General features: G+C 40.2%; 1 protein-coding gene across 8 annotated transcripts in view; it reads right to left on the bottom strand.

Annotated features, from left to right (window-relative positions):
* The window catches only part of AHCYL2 (adenosylhomocysteinase like 2), a 162,426-nt gene extending 145,897 nt beyond the window's left edge, over positions 1 to 16,529 (bottom strand). For 3 of the 8 annotated variants that reach the window (XR_004299013.1, XM_032401595.1, XM_032401594.1), the window contains exon 1: positions 16,070 to 16,529. Coding sequence is in view for 4 of the 8 variants with exons in the window: in XM_032401595.1 (XP_032257486.1) it covers positions 16,070 to 16,522 (453 nt within the window). In the remaining 4 variants the exon portion in view is untranslated. Of the gene's footprint in view, positions 1 to 15,099; positions 15,720 to 16,069 lie in introns of those variants that run through there. The other 5 variants (XM_032401599.1, XM_032401596.1, XM_032401602.1 and 2 more) reach the window with 3 other exon arrangements.
* Between the last annotated feature and the right edge of the window lie 2,519 nt (positions 16,530 to 19,048).

Raw genomic sequence — 19,048 nt, forward strand, 5'->3', positions numbered from 1 at the left:
CTTTTTTCCTGACACCCCGACCACCGATATGTACACTCTTTCCCTACTCGGCGTTCTATATATATATATATATATATATATATTTCTGTATTACCACCTTATAATTTGGGAATTATTTCTATTTACAGATATAGAAACTAAGATGCTCTTGGCAAAATGCAGCATTTGGATTTTGCATTTACAGCTGTCTGCTCTGGAGCCTTGGACAAACACTAAGTGGAGTGCTTAATGGCATTTAACAAACATTAATTGAATCTCATTTTATTTGGCCTTTCCATTAGTAAACTATAATTGCTTACCACAGTGCTATTGTAAGCACTAATTCATATTTATAAGTGCTCTAAAGAGAGTATTCTTTGATACTGTGCTACATCTTGGCAAGGCCCCAATCTTTCTAGGGTGCCTTTCCTTTTTTCCCCAAGATTGGGACACAGGCTTCAAGAGTCTGACTGCAAACCCCAAAATACCCATCATCCTTGCTCCCTTTAAGCCAACAGCCCCCTTGATGAGTATCCCAGTCTTTAAGTACAGATACTTATCTATCATGATCTCTGCTACATATTTAAGGAACAACTCTGAAGAAAAAAAGAGTAAATAAAACTATAAAATCTACAAAGTAGGTTTTCAGCCAAAGGAGTCTTAACTGGTTTAACCTGATGCTCTTCAATAAAACTAGTATTGCTTTAGAATTGCCAAGTATCATCATGTGATTATATACTACTTACTGTTCTTGTTGCTATTGTCTAGCAACTGAGTCTGAAAACTCTTGGGCTCTTTCCAAAGGCTTAATTACCAGTGACATCTGACAGAGAATCTAACCAAGAATGTTACATACAAGAGCTGAAAATACTAAAGTTTTCATGTGTGTGAGTTACATTCATTCAAGGGACAGAGGTACTTGAGCTGATAAGGGGAGAGAAGTATGTTACAAATCAATGGTTCATGACGGGGCTCAGCTCTATTACCACAAACATTCAGCACCTATTATGTGCTAGCATTACATTGTGAAAATCCACCAAAAGCAAGCCAAATACCTAATGAACAAAAAGTGGGTCCACTAACCAACAAAAGAGATTTAAAGACATTACCTAAGGGAAGGAGTAAGAGAAAAAAATAAAATCAATGATTTCTGGAATACCCAAAAGATCCTTTATAAAGACCATAAAATTGATAAGCCACTATAATAACTCAGAAGGCAGTGTAAAAGGAAAAGAATCTAGAATTAGCTATGTAGATTAATGGGTGTATTCATACTGGAAATAATTACTTTTGGGTATCATCATTAACAAGCTATATGATTTATCATCATTATTGATGGGGTTCAGAACATGATGTCCCAAAATATGGCACCCTGGCATAATGAATATTAAGGCCTTGCTAAGTTTCCCCAGTTTACTACCCTTAGCTCAGACCCTTTTGTTCTATCACATTTTGCCACAACTTTCCACTCTTCATCAAAACTAGCATAAAAACATTCAGGTCTGGGGCTCCTGGGTGTGCAGCTGGTTAAGCATCCGACTCTTGGTTTTGGCTCAGGTCCTGATATCCATGTTGTGACAGTAAGCCCTGTGCCAGGCTCCACGCTCAGCATGGAGTCTGCTGAGATTCTCTCTCCCTCTCCCTCTGGCCCTCCTGCTCGTGCTCTCTCTATCTCTCTCAAATAAATCTTAATAAAAAAAAATTCAGGTTAAACGATTTCTTTGGGTTTTCATTTTCTTACGAAGGTTCTCATCTCATGTAAAACTTTTTTTTTTTTTTTAAGGTTTTTTTTTTTTTTTAATTTTATTTATTTATTTGAGACAGAGAGAATGAGAGAGAGAGAGCACATGAGAGGGGTGAGGGTCATAGGGAGAAGCAGGCTCCCTGGATGCGGGACTCGATCCAGGGACTCCAGGATCATGACCTGAGCCGAAGGCAGTCGCTTAACCAACTGAGCCACCCAGGCGCCCTCATGTAAAACTTTTATTAAATAACTCTGTGTGCTTTTCTCTTGTTAATCTGTCTTTGTCAGTCGAATGTATAGGGCCCCAGCCAGAAAGCCAAGGATGGGGTAGTAGAAAAAATATTTTTTTCTTCCCCTATAGTTTTAGTGACCATGAAGGAACAGCTGTGACATCTCACAATCCTTGAAGACTATAGCTAAAAATCCTGGGGCAACTGACAAAGGCCAGCAAAAGGTAAGAATTCTTACAAAAGTCAGTCTCCTGGATTTTTGTCTCTTGTCTGGTCAAGAAAGGAAGATGAACTTCTCCTTATGCCTTCTTTTCCAAATTCAGATTAGCAGGAGAAAAACATTTGTAAGAATTAGTTCTTTGGACTGTGACTGTCATGAATATGGTTTTGGATACCATTGGTTATTGATCCTTAGCCTCCCAGAAAAAGTCACTGTTTTCCTGTCTCTTTGTCTTTCATGTCCTTTGTCTTAAGGGGTTCTTTATACCACCTGTAAAGATAACAAAAAGTCTTAACTTGCTTAGACTATCTTTGGGAGTAACTCTGGCTCTTAAAGGGGTCTGCATCTTTTGCATCCTCTTTGGGGATGCTCCTTGCATCCGTAGTAAGCCATAAAAAGGTTTGCTGGTTTGGAGTCACAATGAAATAGGTATGTCTTTGAAGAGTTTGACTTTTATAACTAAAAGGATTTTTAGGGGCGCCTGGCTGGCTCAGTCGGTAGAACATGCGACTCAGAGTCATAAGTTCAAGCCTATTAAAAAGAAAAAAATTTAAAAAAAAAAATGATTTTTAGAGGGCACTCATCCTAAACAAATGTCCTATTGGTTTCTACAGATAGATCAGATTGGAAAAGAAAAAGGAAAGAAAAAGGGTAAATACAGTAGAATGCCTTGGCTGGTCTGAGGAAAAGAAACAAACACACACGCACAAAAAAACCTCCCTTAAGATTAGGAGGTTGAGGGCGCCTGGGTGGCTCAGTCGTTAAGCGTCTGCCTTCAGCTCAGGTCATGATCCCAGCGTTCTGGGATGGAGCCCGCATCGGGCTCCCTGCTCCGCGGGAAGCCTGCTTCTCCCTCTCTCACTCCCCCTGCTTGTGTTCCCTCTCTCGCTGTCTCTCTCTCTGTCAAATAAATAAAAAATCTTAAAAAAATTAAAAAAGATTAGGAGGTTGAGGGGCGCCTGGGTGGCTCAGTCGGTTAAGCAGGGTAAGCATCTGACTCTTGGTTTTGGCTCAGGTCGCGATCTCAGGGTCATGAGATAGAGCCCTACCTCAGGCTCCTGTGCTCAAATGTATTAACAGTCATTGAACTGTAATTTACAATGGGTATATTTTATCCTATGTAAATTTTACCCCAGTAAAGCTGTTAAAAATTTAAAAATATATTCAGAGGAACTTACACAAGCAAATACTGAGTTATTATAGAGTTCTAGAAATTTAAAAAAAAAAAGTGTAGTATTGGTAAAGAAATCAACAAAGAGAGCAATAAAACATAATACAGAACCCAGAAACAGAATGGATGATACAGAGGATGTGACAAAAAGTGGTATTACATATCAGGACAGGGAAAAGTTTCTAAAATAACAATCAAAACGGACAAACTACATGGAGGAAAAAATAGATCAATTTTACATTACATATTTTAACTTCTGTATAAAAGTCATTATAAGTAAAAAAGACAAGCCACAGACCAGAGGATATCTGCAACACAAATATCTGATAAAGGATTAGAACAAACATAAAGAACTCTTAAAAATCAATAGGAAAACCAATGAGATCCCAATAGAAAAATGGGAAAAGACATGAATATAGACATTTTATTTTTTTTTAAGATTTTATTTATTTATTTGAGAGACAGCAAGAGAGAGCACGAGTGGGGGTGGGGGATGGGCGAGGGGAGAGAGAAGCAGGTTCCCTGGAGCCTGGCCCACGGGGACACGGGGTTCTATCCCAGGACCCCAGGATCACGACATGAGCCAAAGGCAGACACTTAACCGACTGAGCCACCCAGGCACCCCCTTAGACATTTTACAAATAAGGAAATCCAAAAGGACTACAAACATATTAAAAGATGCTCAGTCTCACTAATATCCAAGGAAATGCAAATTAAAACAGAGATACCATTTCACAACTACCAGACTGACAAAATTTAATATCTGATAATACCACACATTATTAAGGATTCAGAAAACAAGTGTTAATAAAACCACTTTAGAAAGCAATTTGGGAGTATCTGGTAAAGTTGGTATACCTTAAGCAATTTTGCTTACGGGATATACACTAGAGAAACTATCATATACGTGATAAGGAAACATGATTTAAAGATGTTCACTCCAGTTCAAAAAAACAACAGGAAACATTAATAGGGAATGGGTAAACTGTGGTAGAGTCACACAATGAAGCACTACACAGTAGGTTAACACGACTCAACTAGAAAATCTGCATGTATCAGACTAGTTAAAACTCAAAATAAAGTTGAGTGAAAAAAGTAGGTTGCAGAATAGTATCTGCTCTACAGTACCATTTAAGTTTACAAACACACAAACAATGCTACATGTTGTTTATCAATATACAATTGATACTGATAATATATTGCAAAGGTGTTAAAACATGAAGGGGAATAATAAACTGCAGTTTGGACAGCAGTTACCTCTGTGATGGAGGGAGAGAAAAGAAGAAAGGGAATGAACAGAGAAGGGGTACAAAAGGCTCTTCAATTTTGTCTACAATGTTTTATATCTTTAAAAGTATCTCCAGAAAATTTTGCAAAATGCCAACATTTGTTAAATTGGGCAGCGTGTACAATTTTCTCCGTACTCTTCCATATGCTTAAAAAAAATTTTAACAGGCTTTTGGTCAAATGCAAACATATACATGTACCAGACACCAAGAGAAAAATACTTAACTTTTTGTAACCTACATTTGTAAAACTCTTCTAGCAATGTCTCTCTGGTGCCTAATTCCCTTAGTGTGATAAAAAACTTTCAACTATTAAGCACAAACATGCTACATGTGTCAGAGTCTCCTTTTCCCTAACAAGATACTTCTCACAAAATGCTGCCCAAGGAACTAAAAAATCTGGCTTTGTTGATACCAGTGATCTCTTTATCAACCAACAATCAATGTGCCATCCTCAGCCAAAATCAGCATAGTTTAAAAATCTTTTAACCTACAACTAAATTACTCCCCTGAGTCATCCTTAAGTTTCATCACAGGTCTTATGCAAACCTATACTACGAATGACCCAAGAGGTAAAAAGACCAAAATTACACCTCTTTCTAGTTTTAACATAATTTTCCCTCTCTGCCCTACATTCTTCAGTTCCACACACCCACAGAGGACTCAGGAGGAGTCCTCCACATAGGTGCAGTATTTCTGGATCTTCCAGTCCTGGGCAGATTTATGTGACTCAGATAGCATCGAGGAGTGTGTTCATTAGTACCAAGGGGAACTGAACATGGAACTCTGCTTAACCAGCAATCTAGAATGCAAGCTCCTGAGAGAAAATAAGAGAAGAATAACTTTTCCATCCAAGCATGATGAGTACATCAAACTGAAAATGATGCCCAGGAACAAGCAGTTCCAGAAACAGGAATTCAAATTAAACTGGCTTTGTAACATTCGCTGTTCTGCAGACCCAATGGCAGTCCGTCTGTTTTTGCTTTATTTTCTGGCTCAGTTAAAAGTACCTTAGAGAGTATACTTGTCCCTTCTCCTCAAAAATATGGAAAAAACTACTCAAGTCTTATGAAAATCTGAGTTGTCAGCATTACTTGTTGGGTGTCAGTGTGTGTGTGTGTCTCTGTTGGGGGGTGGGCTCCAGGGTTTATGTGGTCTGTGTGGGATATCTCCGTGGGTACCTGTAGGGAACTCTCTATGGAGGCGAGAGACATGAGGTCTCTCTGTGGGTGTGGGTATGGGTTTATGTGTGCGAAGGGTTTAGGTAGAGGGGTTTTGAAGGGTTCTGTTTTATGAAGGATCTGTGTATGTCTATCTTTGTGTATCTGTGCCTGTCTGTGGTTCTATTGTCTCTATCAAGTATTTTATTACAAGTATTTTAATAAGCTTTAGTATACATTTCTACCCTTCCAAAAAAACCCTGAAATGATTTTCTTGCCTCTCTACAGTGAGGTTTCATAAGAGAAGCATGAATAAGACCAACTGCTAAGCCAGTATTACTCAACAATGAATAAAAAAAACTAGGGTTCTGGTGGGTATATATTAGTACAGAACCAGAGTTGCCCGAGATTATGTATTCCTAACAAGCTCCCAGGAGATGCCAATGCTTCTGGTCATGGACCAGTTTGAGTAGCAAGGATCTAAAGGATTCCAAACTTAATAACCGCCCCTAACTAGACTTCGAATGTAGATTTTCCACAGTATCCTCTGACTGACATGTATATCAGATCAGCTTGAGTGTTCTACATCTGACCATAAGTTAGAACTTACCATTTTGTTTTGTATACAAGTCTCCTGTGAGTTTGGTTTGAATGAGCCAGCCCTAAGAGATAAATGACCTCTAAGTGTACTAAAAATGTGAATTTCAGAACTTGTACAGCTGGAACATGGAAATTTCATAAAGGTTCTGCTACACTGTGAAACCTCTTGAGTAGGCAATCAACTACTTTTCCCAAGGTGATACACCTCAATTTCAGTGTTGACCTCTCCGAACTGCAACAATTACTGCTTCCAGTATTGGCTCATATCAAACCAGATCGTATTTATTTATTTTCATATCTGCATTCCCTACCCTCTTTTTGAGAACAAGAATGACTATGTCGCTGATTTAATAGTCCTATCACTTAGCAGTGTTCAGCACACAGGACATAAAAGGTTTCTGCACAAAAGAAGTTCACAATACATTAGGGAGATTATTAGAGAAGTATCCAGAAATAGTAAAGTTGCTTCCCTATTTCTATAATATAGTCCAGCAAAGGCCCTTAAAAGGAGACAGCATTAGACCCATCATCTTTTCTCCCTTATAGAAACAACAGATATGAATGTAGTAAAAATTCCTATTCCATTCTGTCTCCCAAAGCAGAGTCACCCAAGACTAGACTCAGTCAAGCTTTATCCAATAATTTTATTGAAGAAGACACCTTATTTACTTGCTAGGAAAGAAGTCTTTCTTCAACCTAGAGGAGGTAATATCAACTTTGAAATGTAGAAACAAAAAAAGAAAGAGAAAAATGAAATGTAGATGGACACAATTATGGAATCAGGGCAAAATTTTTTCTTCCTACAGTCTCATTATATGTACTCAATTCCTGGCAATGCCTTACAAAAAATAAGGTGTCATTTTGAAAAAGGACCACATATTTTTCCAACTTAGTATAACTGCAGAAAGTAAGTTCCTCTATAGACCACTGCAGAATAGGATGTATATCTGAAATATCACTGAGGCTCCAATTTCTATCAAAACATAAATTTAGATCCACTAAACAATAATAAACATTTATAATTATGTTTGTTTATAAACAATAAGTAAAATTTGCTACAATAGCAAGTGCTTCGATGAATAACTCACTATAAGCACTCAGTACTGCCAGGATGGCAATTTTTAGTGTCATTCTTGACTTAAATAGTCTTCAATCTAAAGTTACATCTATATGTCCAGCTAAAAGAAATAAAAACAGTGGAGAAGGACAAGTTAAAGAAAAAGAAATAGAAAACAAACCTGAAAAAGTAAAATATTAAATTTTATTTTGCAACAAATAGAGCTATCTTATATCACAAACAGTCCCTATCTTACATTATGAACAAAACTGAATTCCAGTCCATTCCAGATGGACTGGGGACCAAGATATAATAAACACAGCCATAAAGACAGTTGAAGAAAACATAAAATAATTTGTTTATAAACTGGGGTAGAAAAGGCTATTCTAAGACACAAAATGTTTTAAGTCATGAAGGAAAACACTGCCCAATCTGACTACATAAAAACTTTCAAAATCATAAACAAAGTCACAAGTCAGTAAGAAATAAAATAGAAAAAAATATCCAGAATAGTAAAGAATTCCTACAAGCTGACATGAAAAACACAAGTCAGTAGGAGGGCAGAGATCTTCACCTATTTTGCTCACTGCTGTACCCCTAGCATTTGGCACACAGTAGTCACTCAATAAATATTGTTAAGTAGGAAAAATGCTAATAAAAACAACAGTAAACAATTTTCCTCATAAAAGACATAAAAATACCCAGTGGTTGGTAAAGGTGTGGTGAAAGGGTTGTCTTGTTTATAGTTAGTTAATGTATAAAATGGTACTACATTTTTGAAGGCATTAAGTTTAAAATGTGGATTATCTTTCAACTCCAGAATTCTGCTTTTAGGTATCTACCCTAGAAAAACACTTACACATGCACACAAATGCATACAGGTAGTTACTATAGCACTGTCTATAAAGGAAAAAAAAATTAAGTGAAATATGTATCAGCAGAAGAATGATTTAATAAACAACAATAGTATGAACTTTGGAAATCAATTCAGTGTCAAAAAGACTAAGATAGATCTATATATATTGATATGGAAAGAGCTCCAAGTGAAAAAAAAAACCTGCAAATATATAGTATGCTTTTATTTATGTAAAAGTTATTATAAAACTACAAATTCTTCTATGTACAAATATAGAAAAAAAAAGTCAAGAAGGATAAATTGATAGATAGCAGAAGTCACCTGTGGAGAAGGCAACGAGACTGACTGAGGACCAAGGAAGGACTTCTGCTTTATTAAACTGAATTATTTTATAAGAAAATATTCAGGCATTACTTGTGCAATTAAAAACAATTTTTTAAAGGGAAGAAAAATAATGTAAACACCATTTAACCGATATGAAGAAAACAAGAACATATTTTGGGGATTAGACAAAAAGACAAAAATATCCATTTTGGACATGTTAATTCTTAAGTCCAACTGCAAGTAGGCAGTTGGGCACATACAAGATTGGCATTTGGAAGAGGGGTCTTAGCTAAAGAAATAATCTGGGGAGTTGCTGGGATGTAGATGACACTTAAAGGTATAGGAATGGTGTGGATGACTTAGGAAGAAAACACAATGGAAAGAGCAGACAGCTCAGGATCAAGGAGGAAGAGCCAACAAAGGAGACTGAGAAGAAGTGGCCGAAGAAACAAGAAGAAAACTAATAAAGAGCTGTGTCATGGAAGCAAGAGAGGAGAGTGGGTAAGAAGTTGGTGTCAAATGTTACCAAGGTCTTGATGAGGGCTGAAAAAACAGACTACCATGTTTCCCAATCTGATGGGACATTAGCAACGTTAGCAAGAGGATTTTGTTCTGGTCAGAGCATTAAGGTGGGAGTGGGTTAAAGAGTCTGTGGAAAGAAAAAATGTACATAGTGTGTGCTGAAAGCTCCTTTAATAAGCTTAGCTGTGAAAGGGAGTAGAAAGATAGGATAGAAGCAGAGAGGAGATATAGGGTTTAGAGGATAGGGTTTTCAAACTGGTAGAGATTAAATCAAGTTGGAATACTGTAGGAATGGCTTTAGTAGAAAGAGGAAATAATCAGAGGAAGAAGTTCTTTAGGACAGGAGAATGTGATTACAGCACCTGTAGAGAGGTCTCTACAGAATGAAGGATGCTTCCTCTATCTAACAGGTGGGAAGGAGAAAAAGCTAAGCCCCAGATGCAGGTAGGTCTGTCGATTTGGGAGGTACAGAAATGAAGGAATTCCCTTTTGGTGGCTTCTGTTTTTATACTAAAGTATAAGGCATATCACTGGTTTAAAAAGAACACATGAGATTAGAAAGAGAGACAGTATGAAACAGTCATTTGCGATGGGTAGGAAAGTGAACTTACTAGAGAAATGTATAATATTGTTAGGCAATGCTGATTATGCACATGAGGTTGACAATTATGAATTCAGTGACATCATTCTGCCTGTTTTCTGGTTTTCTCTAGCAACTCTCAGCTCCATGGTTCAGCTCTCAGGGTGGAGAACCTGCTTCAGGGCCACAAAGCTAAAAAACAGCACCCAAAATCATACACAGAATGGGGTTGGCAAAGACATGATTGCTAATGTTAAGCAGGAGATGCTGCGGCTTGGGTTTCACCATTATAGTTCTGAATACCAGATGCCACACTAACAACTCCCCCACTGTTGCCCCTGTAACTTGATCTTGCTGCTAGAGGCTGATGCTACTTGGGGATTTATTGATAATGGAGGGGGAAGTTGTAGAGGACATGGTGCAAAGATCTGGGGGAACTGGATCAGCAGAGAGGATGAGGAGAGTGGTAAGGGAATGAGTATTAAAAGATAATGGATAACAGGACGTCAGATAGTAAATGAGGCAAACAGAGATGTGAGGCATGGTGGTTTAGGCCTTCTCTCTAAGGAGTGCAGATTCTGAAATCTAAAAGGTTGCAGAGTGGTCTTCACAGCAACCCAGGTGCAGGAGCTTAAGCAGATTTCACATGGGAATTTGGTCAGAGAAGGAAGGGGTTGGCAGTGTAACAAAGCCTCCCACTGTCGCTGTGGGCAGTGTTTCATCTCACTAACCCCAAAGGCATCACAGACTGGCAAAGCCTTTAGCAAGTTAATTATTCTCTTTGAGCCTATATTTTCTCATCTGTAAAATAAAGTGAATAATATTCATCTGATAAAGTTGTTATGAGGATTAAATGAGATGAGATAGCTGTCTGGCAGAGAGTAGGTATTCAGTAAATGGCAGCCATAAGTGAAGAGTCATAACTGAAGCCAAGAGAATTTTCCAAGACAAGGTAGTCAACAGTACCAAAGCTGTTAGAGTGATCAAAAGGGTTCACATGGAGCACTGCAGGAGATAAGTTTATAGGGAAGATGAAGTCAGTTTTAGCCTCAGGTTACTTAACTCTCAATGACAGCTTTGCAGTATTCAGAAAGGCTCTAAAGAAAAGCCTGATTTATAGTCAACCAGCTCTAGAACCTCTATATCTTCCTAAATACAGGTTCTGAGCTTAGAAAAACCAGGTGGCCCAAACCAATATATTTCTACTGATAGAACCTTAAAGAAAAGAATAGGAAATCACTAGCTATTAATGCTGTCCAAGTGTCCAGTGTCCAAGAAGGAAAATGGCTAACCGAATTGTTGCAGGATATAGTTGGGGAAGAGAGGACTAAAAATCATACATATCATGTCTTAAGTTATTTAATCAAAATAGCTTTAGACTCAGAACTGTAACAGGCAATTTCAATCTACTTTTTCCTCTGCTCTGCTCTAACTCTCAGGCCACAGGTCATTCAGACTATAAAAAGCTCCTACAAATTCCATAGAAACCTGATCAAGCTTACTTAACCTTTTACTAGGTAAATGGAATTTCAGCTCCTGTAATTGTGCATAGCACTTGAACACGATGGCAGGGTGATGGATCGGGGCAACTGTAAGGATTGCTCTCCCATATGCCTCAGTTGTACTTCTCTCGTGATTATTTAAACAAAGACTACCATGAGAGAAACTGTATATTCTTTATAAACTCAACTCGACAAGGAGCCTAAATAAAATTTTCAATAAATCTTTCTTTTCCCCTTTCATTGCAGGATAGAGAAACACTTTCTGTAATAAAGAAGCTCACTCTCCCTTCTTCACGAATTATCCATTTCTTCAATTAACTGGACAAGACATCAAATATACAACTGCAACTTCAGCTCTGACCAACCTCCCAAAACACCTCTATTTTCAATCTTTCCCAGGCCCAAGGAGAACAGAATTAACAAATTATGCTAATACAAAATACGGGCTACTTTCTCAGAAAACTCATAAATGTTCAAATATATGGTAAGACCATTACACAAGCTTAACAAATAAAAAGAAATTGCCTGTTAGTGAAATAACAAAAACATCCACAAAAAATATACAAATTAACTAAGATTTAAAAAGTTCAATCTGAGCTTTGGAACAGAGAAATGAAACTTCAACTGAAAAGCAAGAGAGTCTAGGCTTTGGAGTCAAACAGATTAGAGTTCTGTTAGCTCCGTCACATTACTAAATGTGTAACCTTAAGACAAATTCCTTAATTCTTCAATTCTGTTTCCTCAATAAAACAAAGAGAATACTACCTATCTCCAAGAGTTCTTACAAGGATTAAGTAAAATAGTGTATGCAAGGCTCTAATACAGTGCCTGGTATGCAGCCGGAATACACAACAGTCTGCTTCGCCTTCTAATTTTCAAAAGGCTTAATGAGAGACTCATTCATAAAGAAAGTAGGACTTAAAGAACAGGAAAAAAATTGTTAGCTGGACAGAAAGGAAGAGCATATTCTCAGGTCCTTCAGATTTATTTATAACTTTAAAAATAAGGATACATTTTTTTAAAAGTAAGGACAAATTTATCAGATTGTCAGTAAATTATTAATGTGAAAATGCATCATTGATTTTGGAACACTTTTTTATATATAAGATACTCTTCTTCCTTATAATTTTACAACTTTTTGAGGTTCTACATTTGTGCTTTTTTTTTTTTCCTGTCTTATTCCTAGAATCCTGACTCAGACCCTCCTTACTTTGGTTTTGGAGCGACCTAAACCTTTGGCCAGACAGGAGTACCTTAGAGTTCACTAAGTATTCTAAAGATTTCTGGGCAAAGACCAGAATCCAGCACCTAAAAATTTAGAAAGAATCAGTGTGGTATAATAAAAAGGACATGGGCTTTGGAAATAGGTAAAGGTTTAAAACAGATTTGAGTCCTACCTCTGCAACTTGCTAGATCTATAACCTTGGGCAAGGCACTTTATCTCTCAGGACCTCATTTCTTTATCTGTAAAATGGAGATAATGCCACCTGTATCTCAATGTGTTGTTGTCAAGATTAGAAAAATGCGTATAATAATTCCTGGAATAGAAAAGGCCAATGAATGGTAAATCATATTCAGATCAATCTGCCAACTGTCTTACTGAACATTTTGTAAGGCTGTTTTTTCCTAACTGGCAAAAGGAGTCATACTGTTCCCACATTCCCATGCCTATAACCAAAAGGTTCCATTTTAGTAATCTATAATTAACCAAATCAAGAGCTTAAAGAATTCAGGGCAAGAAAGAACTAACATGGCTCAACTCATTCTCTGCTGACAGAAACAAATCCAGTATAAAGTGGATACGTTTGCCAAAAAAAAAAAAGACTGCTTGAACATGGTCATTACCAATACTGATGTAAGCACAAACGAGCTGTAGTTCTTGGGCCTGCAGCCTTACTGTCAGAAAGTTTTTTAACTTTCCTGAAATATATCCTCTCCTGCCTCGTTTTCCCTGCTGTGCTATGACACTCTTATTATCCTATTTTTAAGAACACAGGAAAGAAATCCTCTCAACTATTACTACTGCATTCACTTGGAATTTATCTGCCTATTTCACAAATCACTTCTTACAGAGATTTTTGGTTGGGTTCACTTGATATGAGCTTATGAAGAAAGACATTAATACAAACTTATGATAGCACCATGACAAGATCTGGTCCCCACAGCACCACAAGTTACACGATGGAGGTAGGAGCCAAAGATAAGGTGTGACTAAGTAACCTGCACACCATATGTTCATTCTTATTAACTACTGCACTTGGGAATTCTGGCTCTTATAAAAAGTTTATTTCCCTTGTGTGGCTAAGCAGAATAACAGACCTAAAAAAACTGATGACAAATACATGAATAGTGTAAGGGAAACCATCAACAAAAATGTGACTTAAGATAAATAAGCTTGTATGTGACAGTTACAAAATAAAAGCAGTAGTCACCAATTACACATACAAAGGCAGCTATTTCAAGCCCTAGTACTCCCAGTCCCTCCCTACAGTAAAAGCAGAAGGGTGTCGAGGTCATTATGATTATTTAAATAAACAATCTAAGAATCAAGAAAGACTGAACAAATCAAAATGTCACACTGCAGTCCCTTAGTGAGGCGACTTTCAACTTGGGAAAAGAAGGGCAGTCTCCTGCACTTATTTTAATTTAGTCAATTCAATATCAAGAAAGTTAAAGATTCTATCCCCAAAATGGAGCTCAGCAATGCCTTTAGTTGTGTCATACAGCTGTATCCTTGCCCCAGAGCTTCAACTGCTTAATTTCCAGCAAAAGTTGCTTTCTGGTTGCAATTAACATTGTAAGGCAAGCTCAGCCCTGTCTTCCATAGCCTTGAGGCTGCTGAGTAAATCTAGAATCATGGAACCTACATTTTGATGCTGGAAAAACAAGAAGAAAGTGGTTCTGGACAAGGAAAATGGGCAAGAAGCACATCTAGATTTAAGAAAAACAAACTGATATGCTAGCCCGGGATTTTTTAACTTCTTTATATAGAATCTACTGAATGGGGCGTACCTTTCAGGGGAGGTCACAGGGACATGCACTTAAACCATGATGGGAGGACGAATAAAATAAAATCATCCTTAATAATAATAGCTATCACCTCTTAAGCCCCTAGTATATGTGCCAAGTTCAACGCTAAAGCCCTTTACAAATATTTCTAATCCTCAATCATATTAATATCCTCATTTTATACAAGTGGACACTAAGATTCAGAGAATTCAGACAGTTATTTTGTAACTTTCACACTAGTTAGTGAGGATACTATACTAGTATTGAAACCCAGATCTGCCTGACTGTAAACTCCATGCCCTAAAAGTAATTTGTTAAACACTATTATTACCCTCAAGAGATCTAATCAAATTACAGATTTTACACGGAAAGATCCCTAATCACAGAAAAAAGATTTGGCCAAAGTTATAAAGCAACTCAACCAGTCAGAAATGTTTCAGATTTCAGGACACATACCCGACACTACCAGCCCTAGGACCTATGCTGCCTCCTATAATTCCCTTCAGAGGAGTTTCATACTGCAAATGAGACAGACACTGTCCTAAAGCATAATTAAACAAATTCCCTCACAGTCTTGCATCTGACATCATCTATCACCTATACTTAGGGAATTAGAATGAAACAGTTATCTGCTTTATACCTTAATCATGAGACTATTACAACAAAAGTTAGGCTGGATCCAGAGTTCCAATTCAGCCAGGCGTTACACAGTGAAACCACTGCAGACTTCTCATCACTTTATTGCTGTTCTGACAAAGCAATTAAAAATCATTCACAACAATTAAAAAATAAATAAATCACTGTGTTCATATAATGCCTTAGAAATTAGAGCCATAAATCCCTTTTTTATGATCCATACCTCTGTCTTTTCCAACATTTGCCCCTTTATCGCTGGGCTGATTTCGCTTTATGAGAGGACAGACAGACACACCACGGATGGCCACTGTAAGGGTAATACTGGAGTATCACACATCTAGGCTCACTTCTTGGTGTTCTGAGACTACTGGCTCTTCACAACTATGTCTGAAAGAAGCTGACGAATGAGACAGACAGCCTCACAATGACTGCCTTTCCCCAAAGTAGAAGCATTCTTCCTAACACTTCCAGATCACAATAAAGGAACCAATGAAACAATCATTCTCTTCACACACAGTCGAATAACCCTGGTGGCCGACTACTAAGCAGAGGGGACGAATATCCGAAGGGAAAAGAGCGAAGAGACTCTCTCCATTACCCTTCTACATTCAGAGAAGATGCAAGGATACTGCAGTATCTGGAATGAAGGGCACAGCATCAGTACTGCCCTATGGAAGCGGCTGGCCACAGAAAGGCAGAAAGTCATCATCTGTACAGAAACCAGACGACTGAGGATTTCAAAGCGAGGTTAACTACTGCTTACTCGTTCTCCAAAGAGAAAAGACGTTTCCACCCTTATTGCTGGGTGAACTCTCACAAGCCGTAAGGTCTTCCTATGCCATCGGGGTCTTCTCCCTGAATGGTCTGGAATATAACACACGGGAGTGTGCTGGATGCGGGGGCGAAGGGTAGTATTAGGTGCCTCTCCTCCCCTGCCTATTCCAAGTAGTAGCGGAGAGCGCTACCTCCATGTTATTCATAGCGAAGTACTGCCGTGCCACCTGGAGTCTTCGCTCCCCAGCACTGGGCGCAGGTGGAGGCATCTCTGAGAGAGTGGATTTGAGGGGGAGAGGGCTCTCCCGGCTAGTACGATCGGAAGAGAGGGCGTGGAGGGTGGTGCTGCCCTGCCGCCAGGATCTGCGGTTCCCCCTCCCTCCTCCCTCTCTCCGCGAGAGGCAGCCCGGCCCCAATACCTTCTTGACTGTGCGCGGCGCCTCGGTGACGGTGCCGTCGGGGCTAACCAGGGCCTCGCCGCCGTCGCGGTGCCGCTGGTGCTGGTGATGAGGGTCGCTCCGCTTCATGGCCGACGCCTGAGGCACTTTCCCGGCGGCAGGGCTGAGAGCGGCGGCGGGCCCCGAGCCCGGGCCAGGGGCCGGGGGCCGCTCCGCGGGGGGAGCTGGAGCCTCAGGGTCCCCGCCGCCTGCTGGGGGGGCCATGGCGCTCACAGCCGCGGTGCTCAGTCCCAGTTGTGGCTCCGCCTCGGAGGGGCTCAGGTCCTTCAGCTCCACCTCAGGCACCTTCGCGGCAGCCGCTGCTGACACGACCTGCACCGACATCACCGCCTCCACTGCAACCGCCGGCTCAGACTCCAGCTCCGGCTCCAGCTCGGCCCCGCCTCCCGCCTCCCTTCCCCTGCCCTCCCCCATTCCCCCACTCCTCCCCTCCATCGCCTCCGCTCCCACCCCCTTCCTCCGCCCGCCGGCCAGCCCGCCCCGGCCTCTCCCGCCCCACCCCGCCCGGCCCCGCCCGGCCCCGCCCCGCCCCGGCGTGGCTCGGCTCGCGCGCGAGGCGCCACGGAACCTGTAGTGCGCTTGCTCCGGGCAGCACGCGGCCAGAAGACCGTGGGACCTCAGCCCCCGACCTACACTGCGAGGCGGCGGGGGCGGGGCCCGCGATGTCTCCTGGGAGTCGTAGTCCCAGTCGCCCTGTCTCTGGCTAGTGGGATTCTGTAAGAGAGATGGAGCTCTAGCACTCGCGACTAACGGAAAGGAAAGGAGTGAGATTAGGTGACAAGACGTAGAGGATGAGGAAGAAAGTCTCTTCAGGAGTTGCGGCTTCCGGGAAAAGAAAGCCAGGAACCCTAGGGTTGGAAATGTGGGGGAGGAATGACTCCATACCCTGACAGCATGAATTTCCTCCGTCTGTGCGCGTCTGTGATCACGTGACCAGGCATTTAAAGGAAAAGCGGAGGCGTCACGTGGGGACAGTGCCGGCCTAAGGCTTGAAGTGGCTTGATTTTTACGTTTCTGGGAAGTCGGGACCCCGACACACCTTTCCGAATTTTAATGGCTTTGTTTGTACAACGAATAAAAATAGGACCTTACGTGCTGTGGCAAATCCTGGCACGTTTTGAGTTTGGAAGTTTAAAATCACTCTAAAAAAGAAGTTAGCTATCACTAGGTCGAAATTTCCAAAGCTAAGGAATAACACGTAGCCTTAAGCAAGGCTAAATCTTCTGACCTATTAATTCTACTAGGGCAATAATATGAAATTCAGATAAATATATAAGCAGAGAGGCATATTAACTAAAACATGAACAGTGATTTCCTTAAGTGATGAGATTTGAGATGACTTTGTACCGTGTAGTTTTATGGGGTTTTTTTCGAGGTTTTAGATTGTTTATTGATGCCGAACTAGGTTTGCCAGATAAAATTTTTGTTTTATTTTAAAAGATGTAAGCACAAAAACCTACAGCGGTTTTATTTTTAGTAACAAAAAGGTTTTGAAATTAATGTCCAGCAATAGGGGAATGGTTACAGCCTTTAAAATGTAAGTTTGCCGGGGGCACCTGGGTGGCTCAGTCGTTAAGCGTCTGCCTTTCGCTCAGGTCATGATCCCGGGGTCCTGGGATGGAGCCCTGGATCGGGCTCCCTGCTCAGAGGAGAGCCTGCTTCTCCCTCTCCCGCTCCCCCTGCTTGTGTTCCCTCTCTCACTGTCTCTCTGTCAAATGAATAAAATCCTTCAAAAAATAAATAAAATTAAGTTTGCCAAGAGCTTTTTTTAATGATGAAGAGAAATAAAGGTTTATGATACGATAATATGCTAAAAAGCAGGATACAAAATTTCACATTCCATAAGATTTTACTGTGTAAATAACATTTGAAAAAAGAAAATACATTAGAGGCGCCTGGATGGCTCAGTCAGTTAAGTATCTGCCTTCAGCTTAGGTCAAAATCCTGGGGTCGCACTCCCTGCTCAGCGGGGAGTCTGCCTCTCCCTCTCCTGCTGCCCCTACCCCATCTCTTGTGCTTGCGCTCTCTCACTCTCTCAAATAAATAAATAAAATCTTTAAAAAAAGATAAAGAAGAAGAAAAAATACATTACAATGCAATTGACTGAGTGACAGATTATGGGTTAGGTTATTTCTTCTCTATTCTCATGGAAACTGAGGCAAGGGGGAATCTTATAGTTTATGGTTGTTCAGAGAGTAAGCGATAGCCCTGACAATCCCAGAAGACCTCTGGACATCTAGTCTTTAGCGTAAATTTTCCCTGGCAAAGAGAGAAAGAAATCATCTGTCTTATCTCCTACTTCCCTGTGCTACAGCTGTCTTGGGAAATCTGTTCATTTGTGGAGTTGTTTTACCCTGAATGGAGTCTTTTGTATCCTGGTCTTCAAATTTATGCCTAACACTATGTGTTGGAAGGCATGTGAGCATTGCCATTTCACAAAGCCCACAAGTCCACCAGACCCGAGGGCTTCTTAAGGTTTCTTTTCACACTGTGGCTTTCAGAATTTCCTTCCTGTTATAAAGAACCAGCCCAGAGCTTCATCCTCCAGCTGTCGGAGCAGAGATTAGCAGCTCTATAACTGATTTCTTTCTTCCTCTTACTACACAAGGGACCTATGGTACAGCCACCTGGCATGTGTTGGAGCTCATAGACAGCAGCTGCCTACCTGGACTGCCACTAGAATTGATTACTGAAGAGAGGAATTAATTCCTCAGTGGGATGTGGTTACAAAACCTTAGGAGTTGGAATGCTGGAAAGAAACTGATATTCATCCTTTATTTATCCAGGCACCCTCTGCTGGTTAGGACCAAACATCAGGGCATACTCCTCAACCATCCTCAACTCCATCCTGCACACCTGTTGCTTCTGCCATCTTTGTTACTGAGGGGCACCAGGCACAGGTGAAGATGGAAATACCATGCTGGAAACAGGATGATTAAG

The sequence above is a fragment of the Phoca vitulina genome, unplaced genomic scaffold, assembly GCF_004348235.1.
Source record: "Phoca vitulina isolate PV1807 unplaced genomic scaffold, GSC_HSeal_1.0 scaffold4, whole genome shotgun sequence".
NCBI classification, from domain to species: Eukaryota; Metazoa; Chordata; class Mammalia; order Carnivora; family Phocidae; genus Phoca; species Phoca vitulina.